This window comes from Eptesicus fuscus, chromosome 5 (assembly GCF_027574615.1).
Source record: "Eptesicus fuscus isolate TK198812 chromosome 5, DD_ASM_mEF_20220401, whole genome shotgun sequence".
NCBI classification, from domain to species: domain Eukaryota; kingdom Metazoa; phylum Chordata; class Mammalia; order Chiroptera; family Vespertilionidae; genus Eptesicus; species Eptesicus fuscus.
Genome location: NC_072477.1, coordinates 41,315,567 through 41,343,031, shown reverse-complemented (window position 1 = coordinate 41,343,031; position 27,465 = coordinate 41,315,567). Strand labels below are relative to the sequence as shown.

The 27,465-nt window shown below is 50.7% G+C and overlaps 1 protein-coding gene and 1 pseudogene across 2 annotated transcripts; one reads left to right on the top strand and one right to left on the bottom strand.

Moving 5' to 3' along the window:
* LOC129149136 (enhancer of rudimentary homolog) lies at positions 1 to 26,850 on the top strand (annotated as a pseudogene).
* Positions 7,822 to 11,005, bottom strand: LOC103283946 (CREB-binding protein-like). Of its 2 annotated transcripts, none has more exons than XM_054716093.1 (2): positions 10,868 to 11,005; positions 7,822 to 9,674 (listed from the first exon to the last, which is right to left on the bottom strand). In XM_054716093.1, exon 2 carries the CDS (start codon positions 9,659 to 9,661, stop codon positions 9,125 to 9,127), a length of 537 nt encoding a protein of 178 aa, XP_054572068.1. In that variant the 5' UTR covers positions 9,662 to 9,674; positions 10,868 to 11,005; the 3' UTR covers positions 7,822 to 9,124. The 2 variants fall into 2 exon arrangements, with proteins under 2 accessions (XP_054572068.1, XP_054572069.1); XM_054716094.1 differs by lacking the exon at positions 10,868 to 11,005 and adding an exon at positions 9,811 to 9,938.
* Positions 26,851 to 27,465: the final 615 nt, after the last annotated feature.

Sequence of the window (27,465 nt, the reverse complement as noted above, 5' to 3'; positions counted from 1 at the left end):
TGCTTATATAGCCGGTAGTAAACACCTTGTGTCTGATCGGTGTGGGCCAGACGGTGTGCCTTATGCTAGGAGCAGGGCGTTGACACTTTAGGGCCTAGGGCGTTCACATCAAGATAGTGGGGCATTCACCATGTTTATAACATTTTGGAAGTTACAGAGTATTGGGGTCTCCACACAGCAAACATTTCACGCATTAGAGGGGTTTCCTTATGACATAACATTATAACAACATGTATTCCTCCCAGAAGCCTTGGACAACAGATTTGGGTTTGTTATCTGGTTGGGGCAACATACAGAGACATTTCCAGTCACGAGTAGGGAGACCGAAGCTCAGGCAGGGGGTGACTGGCCCTGGTTTACCTCCCTAGTAAGTGGTGGAGCGGTTATTGAGAACTCAGTTGGGTTGGATGAAAACAAAATCAGACATGGGGTATAATTCCTAGCATATGGACTAATTTTGTGAAATAATATTGATTTCATTTCATTTGTTAAATCAGTGGTTCTCAACCTTTTTAATGCTGCGACCCTTTAATACAGTTCCTCATGTTGTGGTGACCCCCAACCATAAAACTATTTTTGTTGCTACTTCATAACTGTAATTTTGCTACTGTTAATGAATCGTAATGTAAATATCTGTGTTTTCCAATGGTCTTAGGCTCTACAGCAGCGGTTCTAAAAGTAGTCCTGAGCGCCTTACTGATACATGTCCATCATGGATCAGTAAGGTCTCTACTCCTCTACTGCACTCTGCCCTCATTGAGAGACAGGCCAGCAAGCTTCCACCATCAGGGGTATTGCTGGTTACACGCGGAGGAAAAGGAACATGCAGGAGCCATGTGATGGTTCCTAAGGCTTTGTGTGGAAGTAAACTATCATGATGTTCTCCTCTCATTGGCAAAGGAAGTCTCATGGCCACACTTAACTCCAGGGGCTTGGAAACTATGACCCTACTATATGCTCAGGAGAAGTAAAATTGCATCTTCTTTGGTGAACAGCACTAATACTTGTCACAGCCCTGAAGAGATGTGAATCTGGGGATTAAAGGCAAAAAGGTGTTTTCAATTTTTTCCTAATAGATCTCATGCCAAAACAAAAATGCTCAGCTTTCTCATTTGTGATAAAGCACTCAAAATTATAGCAAGATGGGCAGTCCCACAATATCAGGAACAGCTTATCTGTCTCCACCTTTCCAATACAGAGCGCCCTGTCTTGTCTTTATCAGCTGCTAAAATAAGATTTGCTGAACTAAAGGAAACAGGGCAAGCAGTGTGCATCACCAGCCATCCCTTAGAGTGCCCATTTCTCATCTCGGTTTTTATTTGACCAAACTCTGTCTTATGACATCCACAGGCAGAGCGGGGAGGGCCTGGCTTTTCCAGTTCACTGGGTTATGGAGGCTGTTCTGGGGAGGCCAGGCTTTCTCAGCCGAGAGCCTTGAGCTTGAACTCACCAATGTCAGGGACTCCAGGAGGGAGCCTCAGGATCATACTACCCTAATAATGCATCTCACAGGTGAGGAAACTGAACCCCAAAGAAAGTAACCACTTGTATGTAGGAATATATGGCCTCCCAAGACCCTTTGTCTTAACATTCTCCATGCTTATGTCTGAATTGACTTTGCAACCTGAACCTGGGTATCCTGGACCCCAGTCATGTGCTTTCTCTGTCTTTCTCTTTACTATGTTAGCCATGCTGTGAATTGCCATGTGTTCAGGAAAACTGAGAGAGAGGGGGCCAGGGGAGAGAGAGAGAGAGAGAGAGAGAGAGAGAGAGAGAGAGAGAGAACTATTTAAATAGTGCTGGCAATTCTGCCTGCTATTCCACCAAATGTAGGGAGGACAATCTACTGCTCCCAATCGGTCTTCCTCTCTGCCCCCTGACGGCCAAGGCCACTCTGAACTTGGGAATCTTAATCACAATGTCCAAGAACTACTCAGCTGCATGGCCACAGCGATCTCACGGTACACCGTGCCCTTCTAGAACCCAAATGATTGATGTCACTGTTGGCAACTGGCCTCTTTTGTCTAAGTGGTATTGTACGTCACGGAGCAGCTAGGAGTGAGGAGTGCAGGAAAGCCTGGAGAGAGGGGAGAGGCTAGACAGGCAAGAGTAGAGAGCTCACAAAGGACTTATATGCATGCATATAAGCCTAATCAATGGACACAGACAACAGGGGGTGGGGACGTGAATGGGAGGTGGGGGGTAATGGGGGAATAAGGACACATATGTAATACCTTAATCAATAAAGAAATTAAAAAAAAAAAGAGTAGAGAGCTCAGGTGCCACTACTATGTGAGGCGGTGAGTCTAGGGCAGGTGTCCTCAAACTACGGCCCGCGGGCCACATGCAGGTGTTTTTGCCGTTTTGTTTTTTTACTTCAAAATAAGATATGTGCAGTGTGCATAGGAATTTGTTCATAGTTTTTTTTTAAACTATAGTCCGGCCCTCCAACGGTCTGAGGGACAGTGAACTGGCCCCCTGTTTAAAAAGTTTGAGGACCCCTGGTCTAGGGGCAGGTGCGCCTGCTCGGATAATAGCTGTGGGTACAGGCTAATGCTGCTTTGTGAGAAAGATGTATTTGTTCACCAGCCGGTGTGCAGCTGCCTCTATGGGACTTTGCCATGAAGAACTGTTTTGTCTGAAAGCTATATGGCCACGGGCTTCTACAATAAAGACTCATTCTCATACACCCACAACTTCTCATGGCTTCACTGTCTCTAAGACCGGTGTTCAAGAAGGTCCAGCCCCTGGCAGAGGGGCTCGGACCCGACAATTAGTCAAGCAGTGTTTGAGAAGGAACCTACTCTGACACTTGCTGTAGTCATTAGTAGGATTCAGAAGAATACATGGACTCAGAGCAGCTGTGGTCTAGCTGTGCTCTGACAATAGTCAAATGAAAAAAAGCGAAGTGGATGAAGAGATATAAAAAATGTGCTATTTAGAAAGGGAGGATGGATATGTATACTTAAAAGAAATCTCAGAAAAATGGACAGACAAAAAAGAAGTCCTAAAGACTTAATAGCCAAAATAGTGTGATTGTCAGGTCTCAATCTCTGGTGGTGAAACTAGAAAGAAAGGGGCAAGCATGCCTACTTCTCCCCAGGGTTCAGACTAGAGAGTGAGGAGGACGCAGATAGGTGGCTGGGAGGTGCAGAAGGTCAATGAGCATTTCCTGGGTGTCTGCCATTTACAGCGCCTGAGCCAGGCCCCTCACATGCATTTTCTCCTTTGATCCTGCTCAGCTTCGCTTTGAGATAGGTGTTTCTATTGTCCCCACTATTTATAGATAAGAAAAGGAGAGCAAAGAGAAGTTAGGCGACTTGGTCAAATTCATAAAACAACTCAAGTACCAGAAAGAGGGATTTGTACCTGGGCCTTTGGTATCCCAGCTGTAGCCCCACCCTCTTGCTGGGCTCCAGGTAAAACCCTTAGGCCAGGGCCACATGGAGGTAATGCCTCCTTAGAATCCAGTTTCTGACTTCTTCTCCACCCACGCCTAGAGACACCTGGCCTGGCTGCAAGGGCTGGGCCCCTAGCTTCCTCCCTCCCGGCTTCTCCTGGTCTGGCTGCAGGGGAGGGAGGAGTGCCCTTAAGGCACTGGCTTTGGATTTGATTGCATATGAAATCACCTGAGGAGTTTCAAAAATGACTGATAATCAGATTCTGTCTTAATATGTATGGGTTTTAGCTTAGCAGCAGAGCCTGCCCCTGTATTGGGGCCCTGGGTGAGGGAGACCTGGCTAATCACAGGAGAGCAGAGGCCCAGAGCCATGGAGAGTCATTGCATCCACATTTCTGTTCAATGCTTCAGCTTTCCCGACTCAGCAAGGGCTGCTCCTGGGTGGTGCTGAGCGAATATTTGAACAGCATTTAGTTCCTAAACCTGCAGTGGCCTGAGCCCCCCAGGTTCAGAACCTCCTGTCGGGGGTAGGCAGCTCTCTCAGCTTCTCCTTCAAGGCCAGCTACTGCAGGAGCCATAGAGCCACTCAGAGCTCTGGCCTGGCTTTCCAGAGACAGCTCCCTGCCCAGAAGTGTGTCTCTGGGGGAAGAGAAATACAACCAAAGGCCCAGGGTACTGCCCCTCCTCCTAGCTTCCTGTCCAGGACACAGAGGGCTCCTTTCTTTGCTGTGGTCCTTTTGCCTTCGTATTCTGTGCTCGGGGGAAGTTGAGCCTGTGTCTATCCCTGAGATCCAGAGGGAGTTTTGGATTTGAGTTTCTCCATCCACCAAATGGGAATAATAGTGCAGCTGCCTCCTGGGAGGAAGTGGAAGTCAATGAGTCAGCTCAGGTTAGGAGCTGGGCACAGAGCTTGGCGTATGGGGGCTGGGGGACAAGGCGAACACCCCACAGCGCGGGCCTCACCACAGGCCTGGGGGCGGCCTGGCTGTTCAGCTCTCAGAAGCACCTGGACAGACCCAGGGTCTTCACATTCCTAGACCAAGTTTACTCTCATCCCATTGATCATTTTTCTTTGCTCCAAAATAGCCTCCTTGTTTTGGAGTTACACATTTACAAGGAAAGTGTGGCCTCCTCATGGCTTGCTCACAAAGGGTGCCAGGCCCGTACCTCCCCCAGCCACCCAGATCCCCTCCCCCAACCTAAGCGTTCTGACGTGAGTAAGAAACAAGGCATCTCTGCCTGTGTCCAGGCATGAACGGACCCGCCTGGCTGTCTCTGCTTATCCCGATCTCTATCATAAAAGGCAAATTCCCTAGGAGAGATACCACGCATTCAGGGCTCTGGGTGCCTGGGGTGCCGAATTCATGAAAGGCAGCAAAAAAAGGGAGCAATGCGGGCAGCAGAGGTAGCAAGGAACAGCGGCACAAATGTGGCCATCAGTTCATCCAAGGCAAACCCTTGCAGAGGGATCAGGAGGGCCCACCCTTCTCACTTCCTGATTTTATGGCCACTCAGCCCCCACCTGAAATCTGAGTCACCAATCAGGGCTGTTAAACCAGGGGCTCCCCATCCTGCCTCCAGCAGCCTAGTCAGTGCTAGTAGCCTGCAGGGCAGAGGGCGGCCCCATGGCACCATCTCCCCGTGTGCAGAGAAGTTTCCAAACCAAAGCAACCTTAATACTCAGCTACATTTGCCCAGTTAAAACAGTCTCAACTCCGGCCCCTCCCTCAGTAAACTTCTTGTCAGGACCAAGTGTGGGGCCCCAACTTGTCTGTGGCTTGAGGATCCAGCTCTGATTTGTGGGAGCTCTGCGATGCAGGAAGTTCCGTTCCTGAGAAGTTCCTGGGGCCCCGCAGCTTTGGGCATTAAGGTCACAGCAAAGCGTGGTGACCAGGGCAGTCATGGGATGGGGGCTTCTACCAGTTGATCAGTGTGACCTGGTGGTAGGAGGTGCCCATTCCTGTCTCCCAGGGGCTTAAGCTCCTCCCACTGCCCCCCACATTAGGTGACCAGGGCTTCTTTGGGTGATACTGCTGGATAGTGGGTCTCTGGTGCAGCTACTCTTCTGGAACCATAGGCTCTTTTACCATCTACCATCCCTGATATTCCCCAGGCCCCACCCATCCAAGTTCCCCTCAAGTCTTTCCCTTTTCTCCGTCCTCTTTCCCCTCTCTAAATCTCTCCCTCTTTATGGTGACCTTCTCCTCCCCTTTCCTGCTCCCAGAGGACTTAGGCCACCTTTCCTCCCATCACAGCGGTCAGGGGCCTGACCAGCAGGCCTCTCTCTGAATCTATAGAGAACCCAGAGGTGAGCATTACAGAGGCCCAAGCCCCTCCCTGTGGTGGGGGGAGGAGGAAACATTTTCTACTCCTTCCTAGTGAGTCATCTCCCCAACCTCCACCACCCACCACAGAAATTAAATGGGGTGGGGGGTGTGCTTCTTTACACACACACACACACACACACACACACACACACACACACACACCCCAGAATGGCAGCTTACAATAAGACAAAGACTCAAGCAAATTATAACTAATAAGATTCAGCAAGTTTGCCAGATACAAGATCAGGCTGCACAAATTAACAGCATCTTTCCCACCCACAACAGCTACTAGAAAATATTACTAAAAGGGAATCATTCACAGTAGCAATAAGGATCACAAAATATCTGGGCATTAACACTAAAACTGCTATATATACTTTACAATTTTTAATAAAGGAAACAAAATGATCTGAATAAGTAGAGCACTTCCCATGCTATATAGGATGACCTAATATAGAATGCCTCATCTTAGATGGCTTTATTAAGACCTAATTAAATTAATGATTAACCTACCAATTCAGTGCAATTCCATTCAAAATTCCAAATTGGATTTCTTTTTGAGAAACTCAATATATCATTAGAGTAACGTTATTTTTTTTTCTTTTTGTCTGTTGTACGCAGTTTATTTAACAATATGATATAAGAAACGAGTGGGTACTTTACCATCCTATACAGGGATTGATCTTCTTGAGTTTCCTTTTTCATGGCAGTTATCGCACTTGCATGATTGACACTAGAATTGCTTTTCCTCACTTCAAGTTTCACATAGAAGAGAGAATGTTCTTCTCTAGAAACATTAGCATGGGCTAGGAGAGTGATCATCCCTATTTTTTGTCTAAAACCAGTTTTATCAGAGAAATACAGCAACATTCTTTTGTATCTGCCAGATAAGAGTTTATCTTAAACCAGCATATCCAGATGTATGTGTGGGAGTGTGTGTGTGTATGCAGGAGCCAATTCCTATCAACCAGGGGTAATGCAGTACTGTGAGAACGCCCAGAGTTCACAATAGAAAAAATCTCCCACAACATCAGAAAGTTGTCAGGATACATTCTAAGCCTGCATTATTTAGGGAATCAGTTTCTGAATATTATCTTTTCTTCTCACTTTTAAACAAATGTTTAAAATAAAAATATAAGTAAAAATATGGATATAATGGACTTGATTTTCCCATTAAAAAAGGCATGAGTCACCAGCAATGATGACAAAAAACCCAAACAGAACGCCTCTCCCCCAAGAACAAAAATTTTTTTTTTAAAAGCAAAGAAAGCCCTGACTAGTTTGGCTCAGTGGACAGAGAGTCAGCCTGCGGACTGAAGGGTCCCACGTTCAATTCCAGTCAAGGGCATGTACCTTGGTTGCGGGCACATCCCCAGTAGGGGGTGTGCAGGAGGCAACTAATCAGTTTCTCTCTCATCGATTCTTCTAACTCTCTATCCCTCTCCCTTCCTCTCTGTAAAAAATCAATAAAATATATTTAAAAAAGCAAAGAGCGACCAGATATTTAAATCAACTGGTTTTTAACACGAACATATGCTTTTTATTGTTTCTTTAAACAGCAATCTACCCTTCTGTGGCTTGGAAGTAGCAGTTCCCTCTAGGAATAAAAAGAGCCTAGATTCTTGGATTTCAGCACAAAGGGTCTAAGAACATGAAAGGAAAAAAAAGTGATGCTCTCACAATGCTACAAACCCTCCACAAACTTTTTTAGGGAGTCTACTGTGGTGTCACCGACCAGGGACAGCTCACTGGGCAATGCACTCCTGTGGGGATATTCCCCTGTGGTAGCATTGCATGTTTGGGGTTCCCCAAGTGCCCCTGATCTGTGGAGCTGGCCATGGTGCCTGGGAGTCCTGGGTGGGGAGAACCAGTCTGGGGGGAGACGTGGTGTGGTGAAGGCTGGGGCGTATCCGTGGTGATGGGCTGGAACGTGGAGGCTGGGACTGGGGTCTGGAGACGGGACAGGGGCCAGGGATCTCACCTGGCTGCTGAGGGATGTGGCCGTCTGCTGGCCAGGGAGGTGAGGCCTGTGGCTCTCTGAGAGCATGTGCTGCTGGGGCTTATGGGGTTTGTTAAGCCCGTGCTGACAGGAGACAGGCCAAGAGACATTGTGAGAGTTTTAGAAATTTTATTTTTAATACACACCAGTATATCCATTTCAGCAAGCAAGAGTAGGGAGGGCGGGATATTTGTGTGTCTGTGAGGGTCGGATGTAGGTGCAGGCGGTGGCAGGAAGCTGGGTCTAGCGTTGCTTTTCTCGGCTGCTTAGCTGTCTCTTGTGACACCTGAAATGAGAATAACAGGAAAACGGCAGAGAGGGCAGGAGCCTCAAGCGGGGACAATAGAAAGTACTGAGCGCAGGGGAGAAACTGAGGGCAGGGGAAGGGACAGAGTATGCCCAACAGGGTTTGGCTGGCCTGGGACCCAATCTGCTGCTGGATCGACTGCTGCTGCATGGCTGCGGGTAGCATCAGTGCCCCTGAGGCTGCTGGAACTGGGCGTGTCCCGCCCGCCTGCAGCCATGCCAGTGCTGCCTTCCTGTTGCTGCTGCTGCTGCTGCTCCGAGGCATCTCTCTGTACTGTGGTTGATACTCGCCACGCTGGGTTTGCGCCCCGGATTCATGATGTTCAAGGCCTGGCCCTGGGGGTTCAGGCCTCCCATTGCTTGCTGCTGCGGAGGGACAGCAGGTCGCGGCCCGCTGGCTTGCATGGTGTTCAGGTTCAGCAGGCTGCGCTAGAGCTGAAGGCCGGGCTGGCTGGCCACTTACTTGGCCGTGTGCTCTTTGGTGAGAGCTCCCATCAGCCGAGGGTTTGACTTGAGGATGTTGAACACGTGCTGCTGCTGGGGGAGCTGGGAGACTTCAGGGTGCACAGCAGGTCTTGCAGGTCTTGAGGTGGCTGCACCTTGGGTCTGCATAGACATCAGGGGTCTGGGCAGGCCTCACATGGGCTGTTGCTGGGGGGTGGGTGCCGGCTGCCACTGCCGGGGGGCCCGGGGGTAGAATAACAGGCCCACTGAGCTGGATGGGTCACATTCAGGCCCGTGGGGGCCATCTGGCTCTTGGGCATCACTGTGCCTCAGGGGCATACCGTTGTTGGTGCTCACCCAGCACAGGTGCTGCCGCTGCTGCGCCTCCATGGTTGCGGGGGGGGCGGGGGGCTGGCACCTGGTTAGTGGGCTTCCCAGTGCAAACTGTGGTGGGGGGCTGAGTTCTGGACGCGCGGGAGAAGCCGGCTAGAGACAGGCTCACAGGCGAGGGCTGGGGCAGAGTCGGGGGCTGTGGTGTCCAGGGTGTGCTGGGATGCAGTGTGGGGGGTCAGGGGTGGTGCAGGGGAGGGGAAGGCAGACTCTGCTGAGGCACGGTGCTGTTGATGGTGGCATCCGCTGGCGCGTGAGCTAGGCGTGCTGCCGGCGGTACTGTATCTCCTGCTGGCGGAGCTTCTGCTTGATGTTGAGGCAGTAGGGGATGGGGCATGGGTTTTCTTGGCAGTGCTTGGCATGGTAGCAGCAGAGGGCGATGAACTGCTTGCACACGCCGCAACCTCCATTGGTCTTGCGCTGGCAGCCCTTGGTGTGCTGCACAACCCGCTTCATCTTCTGGCAGGACGGCTGCGGGCAGTTGGCGTCGCGGCACTGGCGGGCATGCCTCAGGGACTGGATGCAGCGCTGGATGGCCTGGCGCCGCCACTCCCGGAGGCTCCTGAACTGCGGCTCCCCCTGGTTGCCGCCCTCATCGCCCTCCTTGGCCTCTTCATCCAGGCCCAGGCCCACCTTCACCATCTCGTGGGCGTGGCCCTTGGTGGTGTAGCAGTTGATGCACAGGTCGTAGTCCTCGCACTCGGTGCAGTGCCAGCGGCTCTCCGCCTGCTGCTTGCACTCACTGCAGGTGTGGGCACCGAGGGCCTGGCCCTGGCCGTGCAGCTCCACCGGCATCGCTAAGGTGACTCTAGAAAAGAGCAGCAGAGAGGAGAGCCTTGTTCAGCAAATACCTACAAAACCACAGAAATCACAGTGTGGTACTGGCTCCGTCAGAGTCAAGCCAGTGCAACGGAATAGAAACGCCACTTCACCTGCAAACTCACCTTCTCAGTGGGTCAGGCCACAAGTCACGGGTTTGGTGGGCTATTTGCTACACTACCACAGCCTAACAAGTGCACCTAAGGAACAGCAACACGAGCACCTGGAGGTCCCTGTGTGACCAGAATGAACTACAAAAAGGTGGCTCCGGGGAGAGAACGGCACGTGCCGCTCCACAGGCCGCACTATGTGAGTTTCCTCCTGAAGTCAGCAGCAGCTACCCCTGCCTGCGAGTGAGACACGGGAAGCGGAGGCAGGACACTGAGGCAGGCGGGTGCACAAAGCACAGGGCACTGTCTCTTCCCACGTGAACACTGTTGTGTCGCTACTGAGAAGACCAGCTCCCACCGCCAGAGGAGCTGGACTGCGAGCTAAGGGGATGCACTCAGGCTGAGACCAAAAATCAAGGATTCCACCAAACAGCCCCATTCTGAGCATCCGGCAACTTTTTTTCAGCTCGCCTAAACTCTCTTAGGTCTGATCCAACAACCTCAGCGACACCCCCTCCCCTGGGAAACTGTCCTTTAGATCATTTGGCCTCTGACAGTCCCTTCCGCTTAGACCACATTCCCTTTGCTGAGACCAGTCACCTTCCGTTCCATCCTTGCCCAGGGTCCTGACCCGCCCAGAGAATTTCCCGCAGGAAAAGCCCCTTTAGAGTCTTTTAAAACCTCTGACTCCCCTGTCCCTGGGTGCTGGCACCATTTGGGGGTTGAGCCCATCTGCTTTCCAGAAGAGGATGATCTAGTAAATTTATAATTCTTTTATCACTTTTGTCCTGGTGCATGTTAGGTCTGATCAAATAATCAAATTGATACCCCTCCCCGGGGAAACTGACCTAAAGATCATTTTGCAGCCGACATTCCCTTCAGCTTAGACCGCATTCCATTTGTTAAGCCCAGTCACTTTCCCCTCCGGACCCGCCCAGAGAATTCCCGACGAGGAAAAAGCCCCCCTAGAGTCCTGTAAAAACTCCGACTCCCGGATCTGTGGGTGCTGGCACTATTTAGGGGGTCGGCCCATCTATTTTCTAGATGACCTGGTAAGTTTTTTATTCTTTACCTCTTTCGTCCTCGTGCAGGTCCTCCTTCGCTCCTTCGGCGACCCCAACGGATGCCTCAAAGCTTTGAGACGAAAAGAAAACTGGCAAAACTTCCCGGTTCCTCTTAGCAGCTGCCTAAAGGCAGAAATTCCTGCAGAAATGCGGGAACGGCCCCGCCCCCTTCGCTGCCTCCGCCCCCTTCCCCGCCTCCCTCCCTTCCCCCAGGCCTGCTCCGGGATCTCAGGGACACGTATTCCTCCCGGAAGCCTTGGACAACAGATTTGGGTTTGTTATCTGGTTGGGGCAACATACAGAGACATTTCCAATCACGAGTAAGAGACCGAAGCTCAGGCAGGGGTGACTGGCCCTGGTTTACCTCCCTAGTAAGTGGTGGAGCGGTTATTGAGAACCCCGTTGGGTTGGATGAAAACAAAATCAGACATGGGGTATAAGTCCTGGCACAGGGACTAATTTTGTGAAATAATATTGATTTCATTCCTCTTGTTAAATGAATCCATCAGACTGCTGGGATACAATTGACTGTAGATCTGGAAAAACTCAGGTTTGTGTTTACGTGTATGCACACATTCCAGACATAATTCAGTAGGAAAGCCCTTTCTAAAGCATATTAGAACGAAAATAATCACATTTCCCAAAAGTGGGCAATTAACTTTAGTCCTGTTGGCATTCCAGTGCACTTGCCAAGCAGTTCGAGCTTCTGGTTTCTGGATGCGCTTAGATTTCGAGAGGAAACTAAGTAACATGGGAGGCATCTCCTAGAAGAAAAATCCAAATTGGATCTCATTTATAATATTAGAAACACAAAAATGATCTCACTGAAATATGTGGCATAAAAACCAGATCTCTTCAATTCTGTTTCCACTCTCTTCGCCTACTCGTCACTCATTCAGTGTTTCTGTAAAGTAACACCCTTTCCTCTTGTTTTTAGCAGGAGTAGTCTAGGTTGAGCTGTATTAACAAGCAAACCGCAAATCACAGAGGCTTATATCTTGATCGTTGTTGAAGCTAAGTAATGGGTATAGCAGTTTTTATATACTATTGTCTCTGCTTTTATATAGGTATGTTTTTTTGTAATAAATGTTTTTTTAAACCTCCATGGCTTAAAGCAACCAAATTCTGTTGTTTTTTTTTTGCTCACACTACATGTCCATCATGGATCAGTAAGGTCTCTACTCCTCTACTGCACTCTGCCCTCATTGAGAGACAGGCCAGCGAGCTTTCACCATCAGGGGTATTGCTGGTTACATGCGGAGGAAAAGGAACATGCAGGAGCCATGTGATGGTTCCTAAGGCTTTGTGTGGAAGTAAACTATCATGATGTTCTCCTCTCATTGGCAAAGGAAGTCTCATGGCCACACTTAACTCCAGGAGCTTGGAAACTATGACCCTACTATGTGCTCAGGAGAAGTAACACTGCATCTACTTGGTGAACAGCACTAATACTTGTCACAGCCCTGAAGAGATGTGAATCTGGGAATTAAAGGCAAAAAGGTGCTCTGATACGCCATCATTTTCCCCAGTGGGTTCATCCCAAAACAAAATCACTCAGCTTTCTCATTTGGGATAAAACACTCAAATTTATACCAAGACCAGGAGTCCCACAGTATCAGGAACAGCTTATCTGTCGCTACCTTTCCAATACAGAGCGCCCTGTCTTGTCTTTATCAGCTGCTAAAATAAGATTTGCTGAACTAACGGAAATGGGGAAAGCAGTGTGCATCACCAGCCATCCCTTAGAGTGGCCATTTCTCATCTTGGTTCTTATTTGACCAAACTCTGTCTTATGTCATCCCCAGGCAGAGCGGGGAGGGACTGGGTTATGGAGGCTGTTCTGGGAGGCCAGGCTTTCTCAGCCGAGAGCCTTGAGCTTGAACTCACCAATGTCAGGGACTCCAGGAGGGAGCCTCAGGATCATACTACCCCAATAATGCATCTCACAGGTGAGGAAACTGAACCCCAAAGAAAGTAACCACTTCTGTTTGCTTTAGGATTAGATGGCCTCCTTAGAATCCAGGTTCTGTCTTCTTCTTCATCCACTCCTAGGCCTTCACCCAGGCCTGGCTGCAAGGGCTGGGCCTCTAGCTCCCTCCCTCCCAGCTTCTCCAGGTCTGGCTGCCAGGGAGGGAGAAGTGCCTCTAAGCCACAGCTATTGAGAACTCCGTTGGGTTGGATGAAAACAAAATCAGACATGGTTTGGTTGTTTCTGGCCTAGCTCAGCAGGAAGCCTGTTTGATAACATAAAGTTGAAGAAAGTACATCTATTTCCCGGACTTAACAATCCAGGGGACCCACAGACACACGTTGATGCACAATGAAAACAGAAGCAGTGGGTTCTGACACCAGCCTCCATGCTCTTGTCAACTCAAAATGAATGAAAACCTGAAACCGGAGCAGCCAGGGGATGGTGTTGGTGCTGTGACCTTCAGGTGGGGGCCCGGCTTTCCAGGGGATCCTGTGGTCTGGTCAGTGATGCCCTGTCAGCTTCATCTTTAGAGTCTTCATGGCTAAGCCCAAAGGCCTCAGCTTTGCTTGTCCACCTTAGCCATGGCCTCTGCTCCTTTTCTAGGAATTAAGAGACACCTGTGGCTTGAACACCTCCAGTGTCCCCGCTGAGGACTCCTGCCCCCAGGCCCGATCACCATCTCTCAGCCCTTGGGTATCAGCCACCAGCATGACTAGCTTACCATCACTTCATATTCCAAATTTAAAAATCAACCCTATCTTCCCCTTCTGACTAGTCCCCTTTCTAACCTTTTCCATCTGCTTCATGGCACCACCTAGAAAATACTAGTAGATGTCATTGTTTGGCACTCTCCCCCCTCTTTCCTCCTTGTGGTAAGAGTTTCTCACCACAAGACAGGAGGTGCGGTACAGAGATGAGGAAGGGGACAGATGTTGTTGAGCACCCCCAGGATGAGGCAGCCCTGTGCTGTATGCTAAATCGCTGACCTCAATAATCCAGGAGGTGGGGGGACAGTCATACTGTCTTAATTTTGCAGGTGAAAAACAGAGGCTCAGAACAGCTCAGAGCCTTGAGGCAAGGCAGGTATCGGTAGAGATAGATCAGAATCCACCCTGTGGTATTCAGCCTGACTTGTTTTCTCTGGGGACTTCCAGATGTGCTGCTTCTCTCCTGCCTTTGCTGGCACGGTCCAGCCCAGGCCCTCACCATCTGCTTCCTGAAGTGCTGTAACAGCTTCCCAGTTATTCTTTGCATCTACTCTTTAAAAAAATCCTTTCTTATTGATTTGAGAGAGAGAAGAAGGGAGAGAGAGAAACATTGATGTGAGAAACACTGATTGGTTGCCTCCCCGACTAGAGATTGAACCCCCAGCCTGAGTATGTGCCCTGACTGCGAATCAAACCTGCGACCCTTCAGTGCATGAATCAACGCTCAACCAACGGAGCCACACCAGTCAGGGCTGCCTCTATTCCATTCTGCTCCAACTTGCCCGTGTCCAGCTGCTGTGTAATTCCCCTATAGTGCCCGGCCGAGGACGCCGAAACACTCCCCTCTGTCTCCAGCATAACCACCCCACACCTAGACACACAGCTGTGGTGAGCTAATAACATCTCCCACTTATTGAGTGCTAAGTGCCCTGCTTTATATACACATTGCACTTAATGCTCGCAATAAAACTGAGCTTTACTAATTTTTTCAGATCCCCAGAGAGGCCGAAGTGAAAGCCAAAGTGGGAGTCTGGGTTCTTCTCTGTAAAAGAAGCCTGGACTGGATTACCAAGGTCCCTTCCAGCTGTGTACCATCCTATGAGTCGAGAGCCACTGTATTCTCAAGCCTCCCAAGTCAGCCACAGGGGCGGGCGGGCCTGGCATCGGCGGTTCCTGTGGGATTCTTCCTGACATACAAGATGTGAAATGGCACCATCATCCTTGGATTTCTACTTTCCAAATGTATTGTTTTAGCCATGCTGGTCTACGCAGCACCCCGAGTTCTCCTAGAGCCCTTGCGGGGCTCCAGGGCAGATAGAAATCCTGTTCCCTTCCTCCTCAAGGCTCAGCCCCCTCCCCCCCCCCCCCGCCCCTCTCAGCCCCCCCTCCGCCCTCCCTGGGAGAGAGAGTCAGCTGAGTTCCTCTCCTGTGGGCTTGGAGTCTGCGGCAGGCCCTGGGCAAGGCTGAACTGGAGCCCGGAATGACGTGACCTCACTTTTGGTGTCTGGTTTCAAAGCACAATCTCAGATTCTATCCTACCCGCACATTTCTGAGCCTTTATCTTCCATCCCTGCCTTAAGCATTCCAGTCCACCCAGCCAATCTTACCCCCCCCCCCCCCCCCCCCCGCCCGCCGCCCCGCCACCCATACTCCCACCCCTCTCATCCTCTGTCTTTTTTTTGGAAGATATTTCACAGTTGAAAAGAAACACATCAAAATTAAGACTGTTCCTTGTGATAAGAAAGCGTGTACAAAAGAAGTGAAATCCTGAATTCTTTTTTTAAAATATGTGTTTTTTTGTGCCTGTTTAAAAAAATACATTTTTATTCATTTTTAGAGAAAGAGGGTTAGGGAGAGCGAGATAGAAACATAGATGAGAGAGAACTATGGATGGACTACCCTGACTGGGAATTGAACCGTGACCTCTTGGTGCATGGGATGACACCCAACCACGGAGCCACACACCTGGGCTGGCCTGAGTTCCTTAAAACCTGTCATTGAGGAATGAGGTCTCTGGAACCATCCTTTTCATAGGGCTAAGAGCTGCAACGAACAGAACCCATCAGAGACTCAGAGTAAGAAACGCACACGTTCATTATGAGCAGCTGCGTGCGGCTGAGTACCCGGAGGGATGTGGGAGGAAGGTGGCATTCATTCACTGCTCTGGAAAGGGCCGGTGCCAACAGCACCCAAGGAACCAGGTCCCAGTGCCATGGGTGGCGCCTACCAGGTCAGCATCCCCTCAGGCAGGGCCGGGTGGGAGGACTTCCTGAGCAGCTCTCCCCGAACCCTCCACGGAGACAGTCCCAGGGCCCTGGGTCTGCAGCCTGCCTGCTGGGTGGGGGAGGGGCAGGACCCAGCGGGTCAGCTTGCAGCCCCCCAGGGATGAAAATCCTGCATCTGCAAAGGAAGGTCCCCCCTTCACTTCCAGTTGGGCCTCCCCTCTGGATGGTGTTTAGCCAATAGATACATAGAACACCCAGTTAAATTTGAATTTAAGATAATGTTTCAGTATAAATACTTTCTAAAGACTGCATTTATATTAAAACATTTTTTATTCACTATCAGAAGTTCCAATATAACTGGTTCAAATACAATTTTATCTGGCTCCCACACTCCCCTGCAGTCTTCCCTTCTGATAGCCTTCCCGGGGAATATTGATTCTCACTGTGTGCTCTCAAGTAGAAAGCTGTGTACTTCTGATTCTCCTGGGATTCCTGGTAAAAAGGCAGAGACGTCAGGCCACACCTACTGAATAAAATCTCCAGGGGTGGGACCCAGAAATAAGCATTTTATCAAGTTGTTGTCTAGGTGATTCTGATACACATTTGCATTGGTTATCTCTTGCTTCTGAACAAATTGCCCTGAAACACAGACCGAAAACAACCATCTCTTACGTCAGTTTGTAAGGGTCGGGAACTCGGGAATGACTGAGCTTTGTGACGCCGGCTCAGGGTCTCGTGGTGCTGCATCAGGTGCGGGTACAAGCAGCAGCAGCATCTCATGACTCTGCTGGTGCTGGAGAAGCTGCCTCCCAGGTCACTCCGTGGCCTTTCAAGGCTTCAAGTCTGTGCTGGCTACTCGCTGGAAACATCAGTTCCTCACCACATGGCTGCTGGCTTTTCCCAGAGCTAGGGATGGGGGATGGGGGTGGGATGGGGAGGGAGACTTCCCAAGACAAATCCAAAGGAAGAGAATTACACTGAAAGGAAGAGAATTACACAAGATCACGAATACGAAGAGGTAGGAGTCATTGGGGCCGTCTTACAGGCTGCCTACCACAATGTTCACGTTTGAGAATGACTCCTGCAGGTCAGTCCTCAGCACACAACAACCAAGACCACATTTTAAAAATGGGAGCCAGTTTCTTTTATTAATTTTTTCTTCTATTTCCATTCCATCTATTACCCTTTGTGGATTTGAGACAACAATGAGGGAAGAAGAAAAATAATCAAAATGACAATCTTAGGAGAATAGCAAAAAGTTAAAATTTTAAATGTCTACAGATATTATTTGAGTAGAAGGAAATTATTGGCAAATGCCATACATATATAGCTGCGCACTCCGAAACAGTTTTAGCCCTCAATGTGGCTCTTGAAGAAACTCCTATGAGGACTTCTGAAACATACGTAGGGTGACCAATTTTCTCAATTTGCCCAGGACCCTCCCACGTCCTGGAAAAGCCTCCAGTACAAGCAAAATGAAATGACTGGTCAGCTTCTTAACAAGAAGCCAATGAGAAATCACATCAGCCACTCTGCCCCATCCACAGACTGAGTGAGTCCACCTCGTGATGAAGTGGAGAGAGCAAGAAGCCCAGCAGTGTGTGCCCTCAGCCGTGGCCTTAAGCTCTGTCATCTGGAAGACAAGGACCATAACTCTGCTTCAATGAAGTATTAAAAGAATGATGCATGAGAGGTGCCATCTAGATGCTCTGGACTGCTAATTTGAAGAGCCACACCCAGCACGAAAGGTGGGACTGAAATGATCATCACCTCTTTACACCAAGCATGTCAAACTCAAAGGCTAACACGGGCCAAATAAACAAGGTTTAAGTTTACGTGGGCCGCAAAAAACAAAAGCTTCAATTTTCATAGAAACGTAGGTTTATTTCGATAGAGACATGCTGAATACAAAGGGCTGAAATAAATGAGTAATCATTAACATAAAATAATAGAACATTTTAATGAAAATTAATATTTTTTCTTGAACATTAACCAGACACTGAATAACTGCACAAATTAATAAGCGTAATGCAAATAAACCTATTTTTCTTGTTATCCGAAAGCAAAATATTTCCTGTTGTGCACACCAAACAAGTCAGTCCAAGACTAATGACGTGGCAATGGGCTTCTAAAATATTCACTGCTAGTATTAGTGGACAGAAATGGTGCACCTGCACGTAAGGCACGTAAGGGAAATGAATGCAACACGGTTATAGTAATCAGTCATTAGCGAACATTGTAGTTCGTTATTAACAATTATGTTTAACAGGGATATTGTAAAAATTAAGTTACGAAATTTTTATTAAAACGTTTCTTATATACCATTATATTGGCTGGGCCACAAAAATATTTGTTATGGTCCACGGGCCGCGAGTTTGACATGCTTGCCTTTACACATTTGCAACCAAATCTGACATTGTCTCCCTCAACTAGGCTGGCTGTGCTGACCTCCTGTCAAGGTGGTCAAGGTGAACACAGCCCACAAAAGCAACATACACACCTTTAGTTTTCATTTTAATTTGCCATTTAATCCCCAAATTACACTCTTCCCTCCAGAAAATGCTAAGCTACCAAAAAAGGACAGTCATCTATCTCTATTGTATCTTTAATGACAAGCTTCCCAGAAAGCCTGTGGGAAGACGTGAGAGAAAAGACATGATTCATTTTCCACAGCCGTGATGGTGTGACTCCCATCTCCCAGGGAGAGAACCTGTCACCAGCATCGCTCCCTCCCTCACCCTCCTCCACTTCCATTCCTCAAGATTTGGGAGACTTTTCTTGTTGGCAAGAAAAGCAGTGACTTGTAAATTGTATTAAAGTGCTCATCCCCTCTCTGTTTTTCTTCTGCTTGCACCAGTTCTGAGCAGGCCTGGGCATTTATATGATGTAAACTCTCTAATTCAAAATAGACAATGCCGCCCTGGCCAGGTAGCTCAGTCGGTTGAAGCGTCATCTGGTGCACCAAAAGGTTTCGGGTTCGATCCCCAGGATACGGGAGATAACCGATCGATGTTTCTCTTTCACATCAATGTCTCTCTCTCCCTTCCTCTTTCTAAAAATCAAAAAAACATATCTTTGGGTGAAAATTTAAAAAAAATAGACAATGCCATTTATGCATGGCCCTGACCCTAACTCCTACTCCCCAGGGGACTGTTCCCTGCCACTTTGCAGCCTAGTAACCTAGAACCTCTCTGAGGTCCAATGAGAAGAATGATACCTGGCCTACCGGCAGCAGGGGGTGTTTTGTGGAGACCAAATCAAATAAGATGAATGTAAATGAAAGATCTTTTAAAACCTTAGAGTGCCGTATAAATATAAGGTGTTTCGTTTTTATTAGAGTCCTTCCTTTGACATATTTCAGATATCTGGCAGCTGAGCATTCCCATAGTATTATTATTTGCATTATTTACTAGGTGAGAATTTCTACTTACCGACCTTAGCAAGCTTACCTAATAATTATAGCAATCTCAAGGCTGCCCACAAAGCTGTTGCCTTATGATTTCTGTTTTATAATTTTAACTCTTAAGAGGCTGATTTTTGCCTCTGCAATTTAGACCCATCTCCAAGGTGTGTCCTTTCCCTGACTTTCAAGAAGGTGATATTTCAGTTTATACAGAATGTAGCTTTTAGTTTTCCACCATTTCTACAGAATTACTGAGTGTTTTTTTTTTTTTTTTTTTTTTTTTTAAATTTCTTTATTGATTAAGGTGTCACATATTTGTCTTCATCCCCCCATTCCCATCCCACCCCTCTCCCCACGCATGCCCCAATCCCCTGTTGAACTTAACCGTTGGATAGGCTTATATGCATGCATACAGGTCCTTTGGTTGAACTCTCCCCCTCCCCCCACCCTCCCCCTACCCTCCCCTATCCTCCCTCTGAGGCCCGATAGTCCGATCGATGCCTCCTTGCTTCTGGTTCTGTTCTTGTTCCTCAGTCTATGTTGTTCATCATTTCCCCTAGATGAGCGAGATCATATGTCACTAGATATATACTTATAAGAACTGAATGTGAGACGAGCAATAATAGTTATGCTCACAGGCAAATGAATCAGTCTGTAGCGAGCTTCCCCCTGGACCAACAGTTCTTTTGAGACTCAATTTCAATGTCCAGTAGTTCCTTATGTGTACATGTCAGCACTGACCCCCCAGCTCTGGATGGTGGACAAATGGCGGTAACGGAGGTCCGACTCCCTCTGGTTTGGTCTCGGCCGAACCCAGGGGCACGGCGTCACCCGGACTAAGGGGCACGTGGCCTCACCCATACCCAAGGGGCGCGTGGTCTCACCCGGGCCTGGGACCCAGCCTCACCCGGATGGATCCAGGGGCACATGGCCTCACCCGGACCCAGGCTCTGGCTTCACCCGGACCCAGGGACACTTGGCCTCTCCCAGACCCAGGGCCACTTGGGCTCACCCGGGCCTAGGTGCACGAGGCCTCATCTGGATCCAGGGACACATGGTCGCACCCGGACCCAGGGACGCTTGGCCTCTCCCAGACCCAGGGCCACTTGGGCTCACCCGGATCTAGGTGCACGAGGCCTCATCTGGATCCAGGGACACATGGTCGCACCCGGACCCAGGGACGCTTGGCCTCTCCCAGACCCAGGGCCACTTGGGCTCACCCGGGCCTAGGTGCACGAGGCCTCATCCGGATCCAGGGACACATGGTCGCACCCGGACCCAGGGACGCTTGGCCTCTCCCAGACCCAGGGCCACTTGGGCTCACCCGGGCCTAGGTGCACGAGGCCTCATCTGGATCCAGGAACACATGGTCTCACCCGGACCCAGGGACGCTTGGCCTCTCCCAGACCCAGGGCCACTTGGGCTCACCCGGACCTAGGTGCACGAGGCCTCATCTGGATCCAGGGACACATGGTCGCACCCGGACCCAGGGACGCTTGGCCTCTCCCAGACCCAGGGCCACTTGGGCTCACCCGGACCTAGGTGCACGAGGCCTCATCTGGATCCAGGGACCCATGGTCGCACCCGGACCCAGGGACGCTTGGCCTCTCCCAGACCCAGGGCCACTTGGGCTCACCCGGGCCTAGGTGCACGAGGCCTCACCCGGATCCAGGGACACATGGTCTCACCCGGACACAGGGACGCTTGGCCTCTCCCAGACCCAGGGCCACTTGGGCTCACCCGGACCTAGGTGCACGAGGCCTCATCTGGATCCAGGGACACATGGTCGCACCCGGACCCAGGGACGCTTGGCCTCTCCCAGACCCAGGGCCACTTGGGCTCACCCGGACCTAGGTGCACGAGGCCTCATCCGGATCCAGGGACACATGGTCGCACCCGGACCCAGGGACGCTTGGCCTCTCCCAGACCCAGGGCCACTTGGGCTCACCCGGGCCTAGGTGCACGAGGCCTCATCTGGATCCAGGGACACATGGTCTCACCCGGACCCAGGGACGCTTGGCCTCTCCCAGACCCAGGGCCACTTGGGCTCACCCGGGCCTAGGTGCATGAGGCCTCACTCGGATCCAGGGACACATGGTCTCACCCGGACACAGGGACGCTTGGCCTCTCCTAGACCCAGGGCCACTTGGGCTCACCCGGGCCTAGGTGCACGAGGCCTCACCCGGATCCAGGGACGCATGGTCTCACCCGGACCCAGGGACACTTGGCCTCTCCCAGACCCAGGGCCACTTGGGCTCACCCGGGCCTAGGTGCACGAGGCCTCATCCGGATCCAGGGACGCATGGTCTCACCCGGACCCAGGGACGCTTGGCCTCTCCCAGACCCAGGGCCACTTGGGCTCACCCGGGCCTAGGTGCACGAGGCCTCACCTGGATCCAGGGACACATGGTCTCACCCGGACCCAGGGACGATTGGCCTCTCCCAGACCCAGGGCCACTTGGGCTCACCCGGGCCTAGGTGCACGAGGCCTCATCTGGATCCAGGGACACATGGTCTCACCCGGACCCAGGGACGATTGGCCTCTCCCAGACCCAGGGCCACTTGGGCTCACCCGGGCCTAGGTGCACGAGGCCTCACCCGTATCCAGGGACACATGGTCTCACCCGGACACAGGGACGCTTGGCCTCTCCCAGACCCAGGGCCACTTGGGCTCACCCGGGCCTAGGTGCTCGAGGCCTCACCCGGATCCAGGGACACATGGTCTCACCCGGACCCAGGGACGATTGGCCTCTCCCAGACCCAGGGCCACTTGGGCTCACCCGGGCCTAGGTGCACGAGGCCTCACCCGTATCCAGGGACACATGGTCTCACCCGGACACAGGGACGCTTGGCCTCTCCCAGACCCAGGGCCACTTGGGCTCACCCGGGCCTAGGTGCACGAGGCCTCACCCGGATCCAGGGACACATGGTCTCACCCGGACCCAGGGACGCTTGGCCTCTCCCAGACCCAGGGCCACTTGGGCTCACCCGGGCCTAGGTGCACGAGGCCTCATCTGGATCCAGGGACACATGGTCTCACCCGGACCCAGGGACGATTGGCCTCTCCCAGACCCAGGGCCACTTGGGCTCACCCGGGCCTAGGTGCACGAGGCCTCACCCGTATCCAGGGACACATGGTCTCACCCGGACACAGGGACGCTTGGCCTCTCCCAGACCCAGGGCCACTTGGGCTCACCCGGGCCTAGGTGCACGAGGCCTCACCCGGATCCAGGGACACATGGTCTCACCCGGACCCAGGGACGCTTGGCCTCTCCCAGACCCAGGGCCACTTGGGCTCACCCGGGCCTAGGTTCACGAGGCCTCACCCGATCCAGGGACACATGGTCTCACCTGGACCCAGGGATGTTTGGCCTCTCCCAGACCCAGGGCCACTTGGGCTCACCCGGGCCTAGATGTGCGAGGCCTCACCTGGATCTATGGACCCCTGGCCTCACTCGGACCCAGGGGAGCGCGGCCTCCCCCAGACCCAGGGGCGCTTGGCACCTCCGCAAGAGTCCCGCCTCTCCCCGCAGGCATCTGGGTCTCCCACGGGTCCCCAGAAGCTGGATTTCAGTGTGATGGAGAGCTAATCTCCCCTAGGTTTGGAACAAAAGCCCCTTTCCCCCGCCACCAACCAGACCCACGCGCCTCCACACCTCATCCCCTCCGATTTCGCTGGTTTCCTCTTCCCTCTTAGCTATAAATCTACCATTCAGCCATCTCTCCTGTAGTTCTGGATGGCAGAGGCTCTGTCCTCCATTCGTGCCCCTGAAATTGCTGTGCGCGGTGGAGTTCGCAGTTCCTTTGTTTAACTTAGCCGCCTTCTTGATTCTCCTCTGTCAAAATGGCTTAAAGGGCTTGAATGTAAGATGAGAACTCCTAAGAATCCTCCAAATCGGTGTTGGCGGCCTCCGGGGCCTCGAGGATCTCACTGCGCAGTTCGGCCAGGTCGGTGGCGCGGATGCGCCCCTCCTGCAGAAAGATGGTCTCTTCCTTCACAGAGAGCCGCTGCGCCGAGTCCGCGGCCGCCGCCACAGCAGCTGCTGCGGCGCCCACGAGCCCATGGCCCCGGCTGCGGTGCTGACTGAGAGGAGCAGCCGCCCGGTCTGGGGAGACGCGAGCAGTAGTCGCCACCCTCACTAGTCCATGTTCCAGTTGTATTTCCGAAACTGCCATGTGAGGCAACACATCAGCCTTCACCTCCGCCGTCATCTTTTTCGAATTCCCCAATTTGTTCTTCTTAATCCCTTGAATTCAGTCAACTCTACTGAGGTCTAGTGGCGCCGGGAGGTGCACGGAGAGGGCGCCCGGGCCTCCGTCGGGTGTGCGGGGCGCGCGGCCCGCGGAACCAGGTGCGCGGGGGCCTCGCGGCGAGGATGGGCGCTGGGCGGCCGCCGGGCTCCGGGCGCCGCTGCCGCCGCGGCGTCCCCAGTGCCCCGGGCCGGGCGGCCTGCGGGGGCGGCGCAGTTGCGAAACTGAGTGAGTATCTACAGTTAAGTCTTGATTGTTGTTGGTGTCACTAGGAGGAATTGTCCTCCAGGCCAATTGTCCATGAGGACCCTCTTTGTCTATATAGGACGAGTTGCTGTGCAGGAGACATGAGGCTCCTGTGTCTGTGTCCCTCTGTATTCCTTGCAAACACCTCTGAGAGAAACGCGCCCTGGAGTTTCGCCCGCTGCCTGGAACTAGGTTTCAATGTAGTTGGAACTGGGTCTCAGCGCAGTCTGGCGCCTTTGTCTCCTTCCCAGCAGGGCCATTCAGTGGCGCAGGCAACAGTCCCTCCTCTGCGCGCCCTCCCGTGTGCGCCTCTGGAGCCGCCGCTCCTCTGTGCCTCTGCCCCACAGGCCAAATTCATTCCCCCAGCATGTGCCTGGCTTCCCAGGGTTTCGCCCAGAACTGGGGTTCAGTGCAGTCGGAACTGGGGTTCAGCACGGTCCGGAGCCCTTGTCTCCTTCCCGCTAGGGCAGTTCAGTGGCGCAGGCAACAGTCCGTCCTTTGCGCCCCTTCCTGCGCGCGCCTCTGGAGCTCTGCCTTCCGCCGCTCCTCTGTGCCTGCGCCCCACAGCCCAGATTCATTCCCCCAGCCTGCGCCTGGCTTCCCAGGGTTTCGCCCGGAACGGGGTTCAGTGCAGTCGGAGCCGGCGCTCAGCGCAATCCGGAGCCTTTATCTCCTTCCTGCCAGTGAACGCCGGCCAGGCCGTCAGCCGCCCCTTCCTCTCCGGCTCCATCCTCCCCGCAGGCGCGCGTGCTCGTGTCTCCGTCCGTTTCTCCATACCTCAGGCTTTTGCGGCTCCCCCGACTGTCCCCGTGGCCTTCTCCTTCTCCCCAGCTGTGGGCATTTCAGTCCGCCAGCTTTCCTGTGGTTCTGGACGATGACCGTTCTGACCTCTAGTTGTATTTTTGAAATTGTTGTGCCCGGCTGCGGGTTAGGTGTTTAACCTATGGCGCCATCTTGGTTTCTCCTACTGAGTGTTTTAAAGATATATTTCTGAAGTCATAAGTTCTATCTCAATAAGATTGATTTTGAAAATGAGCAATGTTTAGCAAATCTTAAACAAGCCCAGGGCATGTACCTCGGGTTCAGGCTCTTCCCCGGCCTGTGCAAGAGGCAACCAATCGATGTGTTTCTCTCACATCAAAGTTTCTCTCTGTCTTTCCCTCTCCCTTTCACTCTCCCTAAATATCAATGGAAAAATATGCTTGGGCAAGGATTAACGAAATAAATAAAGAAAGAACAGTACAAACAAACAAAACAGAAACAGAATCATAGACACACAGAACAGACTGACAGTTGTCAGAGGGGTGGGGGGTTGGGGCACTGGGTGAAAAAGGTGAAGGGATTGAGAAGTACAGATTGGTTGTTGCAGAATAGTCACAGGAAGGTAAAGTACAGCCTAGGAAATACAGTCAATCATTTATAATGATAAAACCATAATATGCTAATTAGACCGGATGTCCTTCTGGACGACCTCCCGAATGAAGCCAGGGCTGTGAGGGAAGCCTGGGTCCTGGGTGCCAGAGGGAAGCTGGTGCTGGCAGCCAGGGGAAGGAAGGCCTACTCTTGCATGAATTTCATGCATTGGGCCTTTAGTATTGTAATAACTATGTGCAGTACCAGGTGGGTACTGGAAATATCAGGGGGACCACTTTGTAAAGTATATGATTGTCTAACCACTATGCTGTTCACCTGAAACTAATGAAAATAATATTAAGTATAAACTGAATTGAAGGGGGGATATAATAAGTGCCAGATGACTGAATAAGCCAAAAACAGAAGATTAATGATAATAATAATAATAATAATAGAAACCTGACCAGTGTGGCTCATTTGGTTAGAGCATCATCCTGTGCATCAAAAGGGTATGGGTTCGATTCCTGATCAGGGTACATATCCAGGTTCCGGGTGTGATCTGTGGTTGGGTTGCATATGGGTGACGATTGATGTTTCTCTCTCCCCCTCTGTCTCTCTGAAACCAATTTAAAAAAAGGGACAGAGTAACTGAAGCGGGGTTTGCATGACCACTCCCCTAATCCTGGTCAATACTTGGCACTGGTTATTTGAAAAGATGGTAGCAAAATGCCCTGGGACCTCCTGGGTGAGTTAGTCGTGAGAACTCTCCTGTGGCAGGAGAAGTGTTTCTGGAGAGATTCACAAGCTGGAGCCATTTCCTCCTCCTCTCAACCTGGGGAGGCTGCTCAGGCTCTCTTTGCAGACTCCCACGCTCCTTGCCTTAGTCCCCAGGGAAGGACAGCAAACAATGCCATTCTTTTTGCTGCAAAATAATGGACACATTTTCCAAGGTTATCTGGCAAGTTATGCCTGTGCTCATGAGACATTGCTAAGAAAAATAAAGCCAAAGAATTTCTCCAGCAAAGCTCTGAATTGTTAAGTGGCTTTATTAGCTTGTGTCGTATGTTAGCCCGAATCACATTTAAACATTTAAGCAAGATCACATAAGGCAGCACTTGTATCCATTTTGACAGTCCTAAGCCAATCTATATGCAATTACAACATTTAACCTGGTTTCCTATTGGTTGGTAATTTAATTCTCCTACAACTGCAGCCAATCATCTGTCAATCATGAAAACTGCCTTTAAAATCAACCTACACTCTATTGTGGGGAAAATAAGTGAATGGTAGTTTTATGTTTTTCATAAATGAGCCCTGTGAGAGTAAGGGATCATTCTGGAAACCTTTGAAATTCATGGTCTTACTTTTTCTGCTCAGTTTCAGGATGCTGTATAATCACAACGTAAAGCACTTAGGCATCCCATATAAGAAATCACATTTTAAAGCTACTTTACTGGGTTAAGCTTGTGTGTGGCGGTGTGGCGGCGGCTTCAGCGAAAGAGTTTGGTGCGATGTCTCACACCATTTTGCTGGTACAGCCTACCGAGAGACCAGAAGGCAGAACTTATGCTGACTATGAATCAGTGAATGAATGCAAGGAAGGCGTTTGTAAAATGTCTGAAGAACATCTGAAGAGAAGAATCCCAACAGCCCCTCTGTCACATATGATATCAGCCAGTTGTTTGATTTTATTGATGATCTGGCAGATCTCAGCTGTCTTGTTTACTGAGCTGATACCCAGACACACCAGCCTTATAACAAAGATTGGATTAAAGAGAAGATCTGCGTGCTCCTTCGTTGACAGGCCCGACAGGCCCAGCAGGCCGGGAAATAGTTGTGTTGGCAGCATTTGGGGGGTGGGGGTGGGCTTGGAACACAGGTGTGTGCAGCTATCTGTAGTGGAAGTTTTGTATTATAGTAATCCTGTTTCCATGTTGGTACACTCTAGCCAGGACTGAATGTGTTAGGTGAAATGTGAGGATCTTGTTCAATCTGAACTCCCATCACCCCCTTTCTCTCTCTCTCTCTCTTTTTTTTACTTAAACATTGTTATGATGACTTAGAAGGAAGTTTTTCTTTGTCAGTTAATGTTGATCCCAGTTCTTCATATCTGCTTTATAACATTCACTGTACTAACCCTTCTTCAAGTTGGGGTGACACAGTTTAATTATGTGCTAAAGTCTTAGTGAAAAACAAATACATGTTCTTTAGTTATATTAAAACACACACACACACACACACACACACACACACACACACACTACCTTACCAATTTATTTGGAATAACATGGTGTGAGTATCAGTTGTATGGAGTTTCAAATCTGGTGATATAAAAGAAAATTAGGCTCACTTCAAACTTTTCAAATACCTCAACTGCTCTGGACTATTACATCTAAAGTCAAGTAAAGTGTGTATTGTGTCTATAATATCTGCATCCCAAGGGCCAGTC

Coding starts and splice junctions, on each gene's coding strand:
- LOC103283946 (XM_054716093.1), bottom strand. CDS start 9,661: ATGCCGGTGGAGCTGCACGGCCAGGGCCAGGCCCTCGGTGCCCACACC.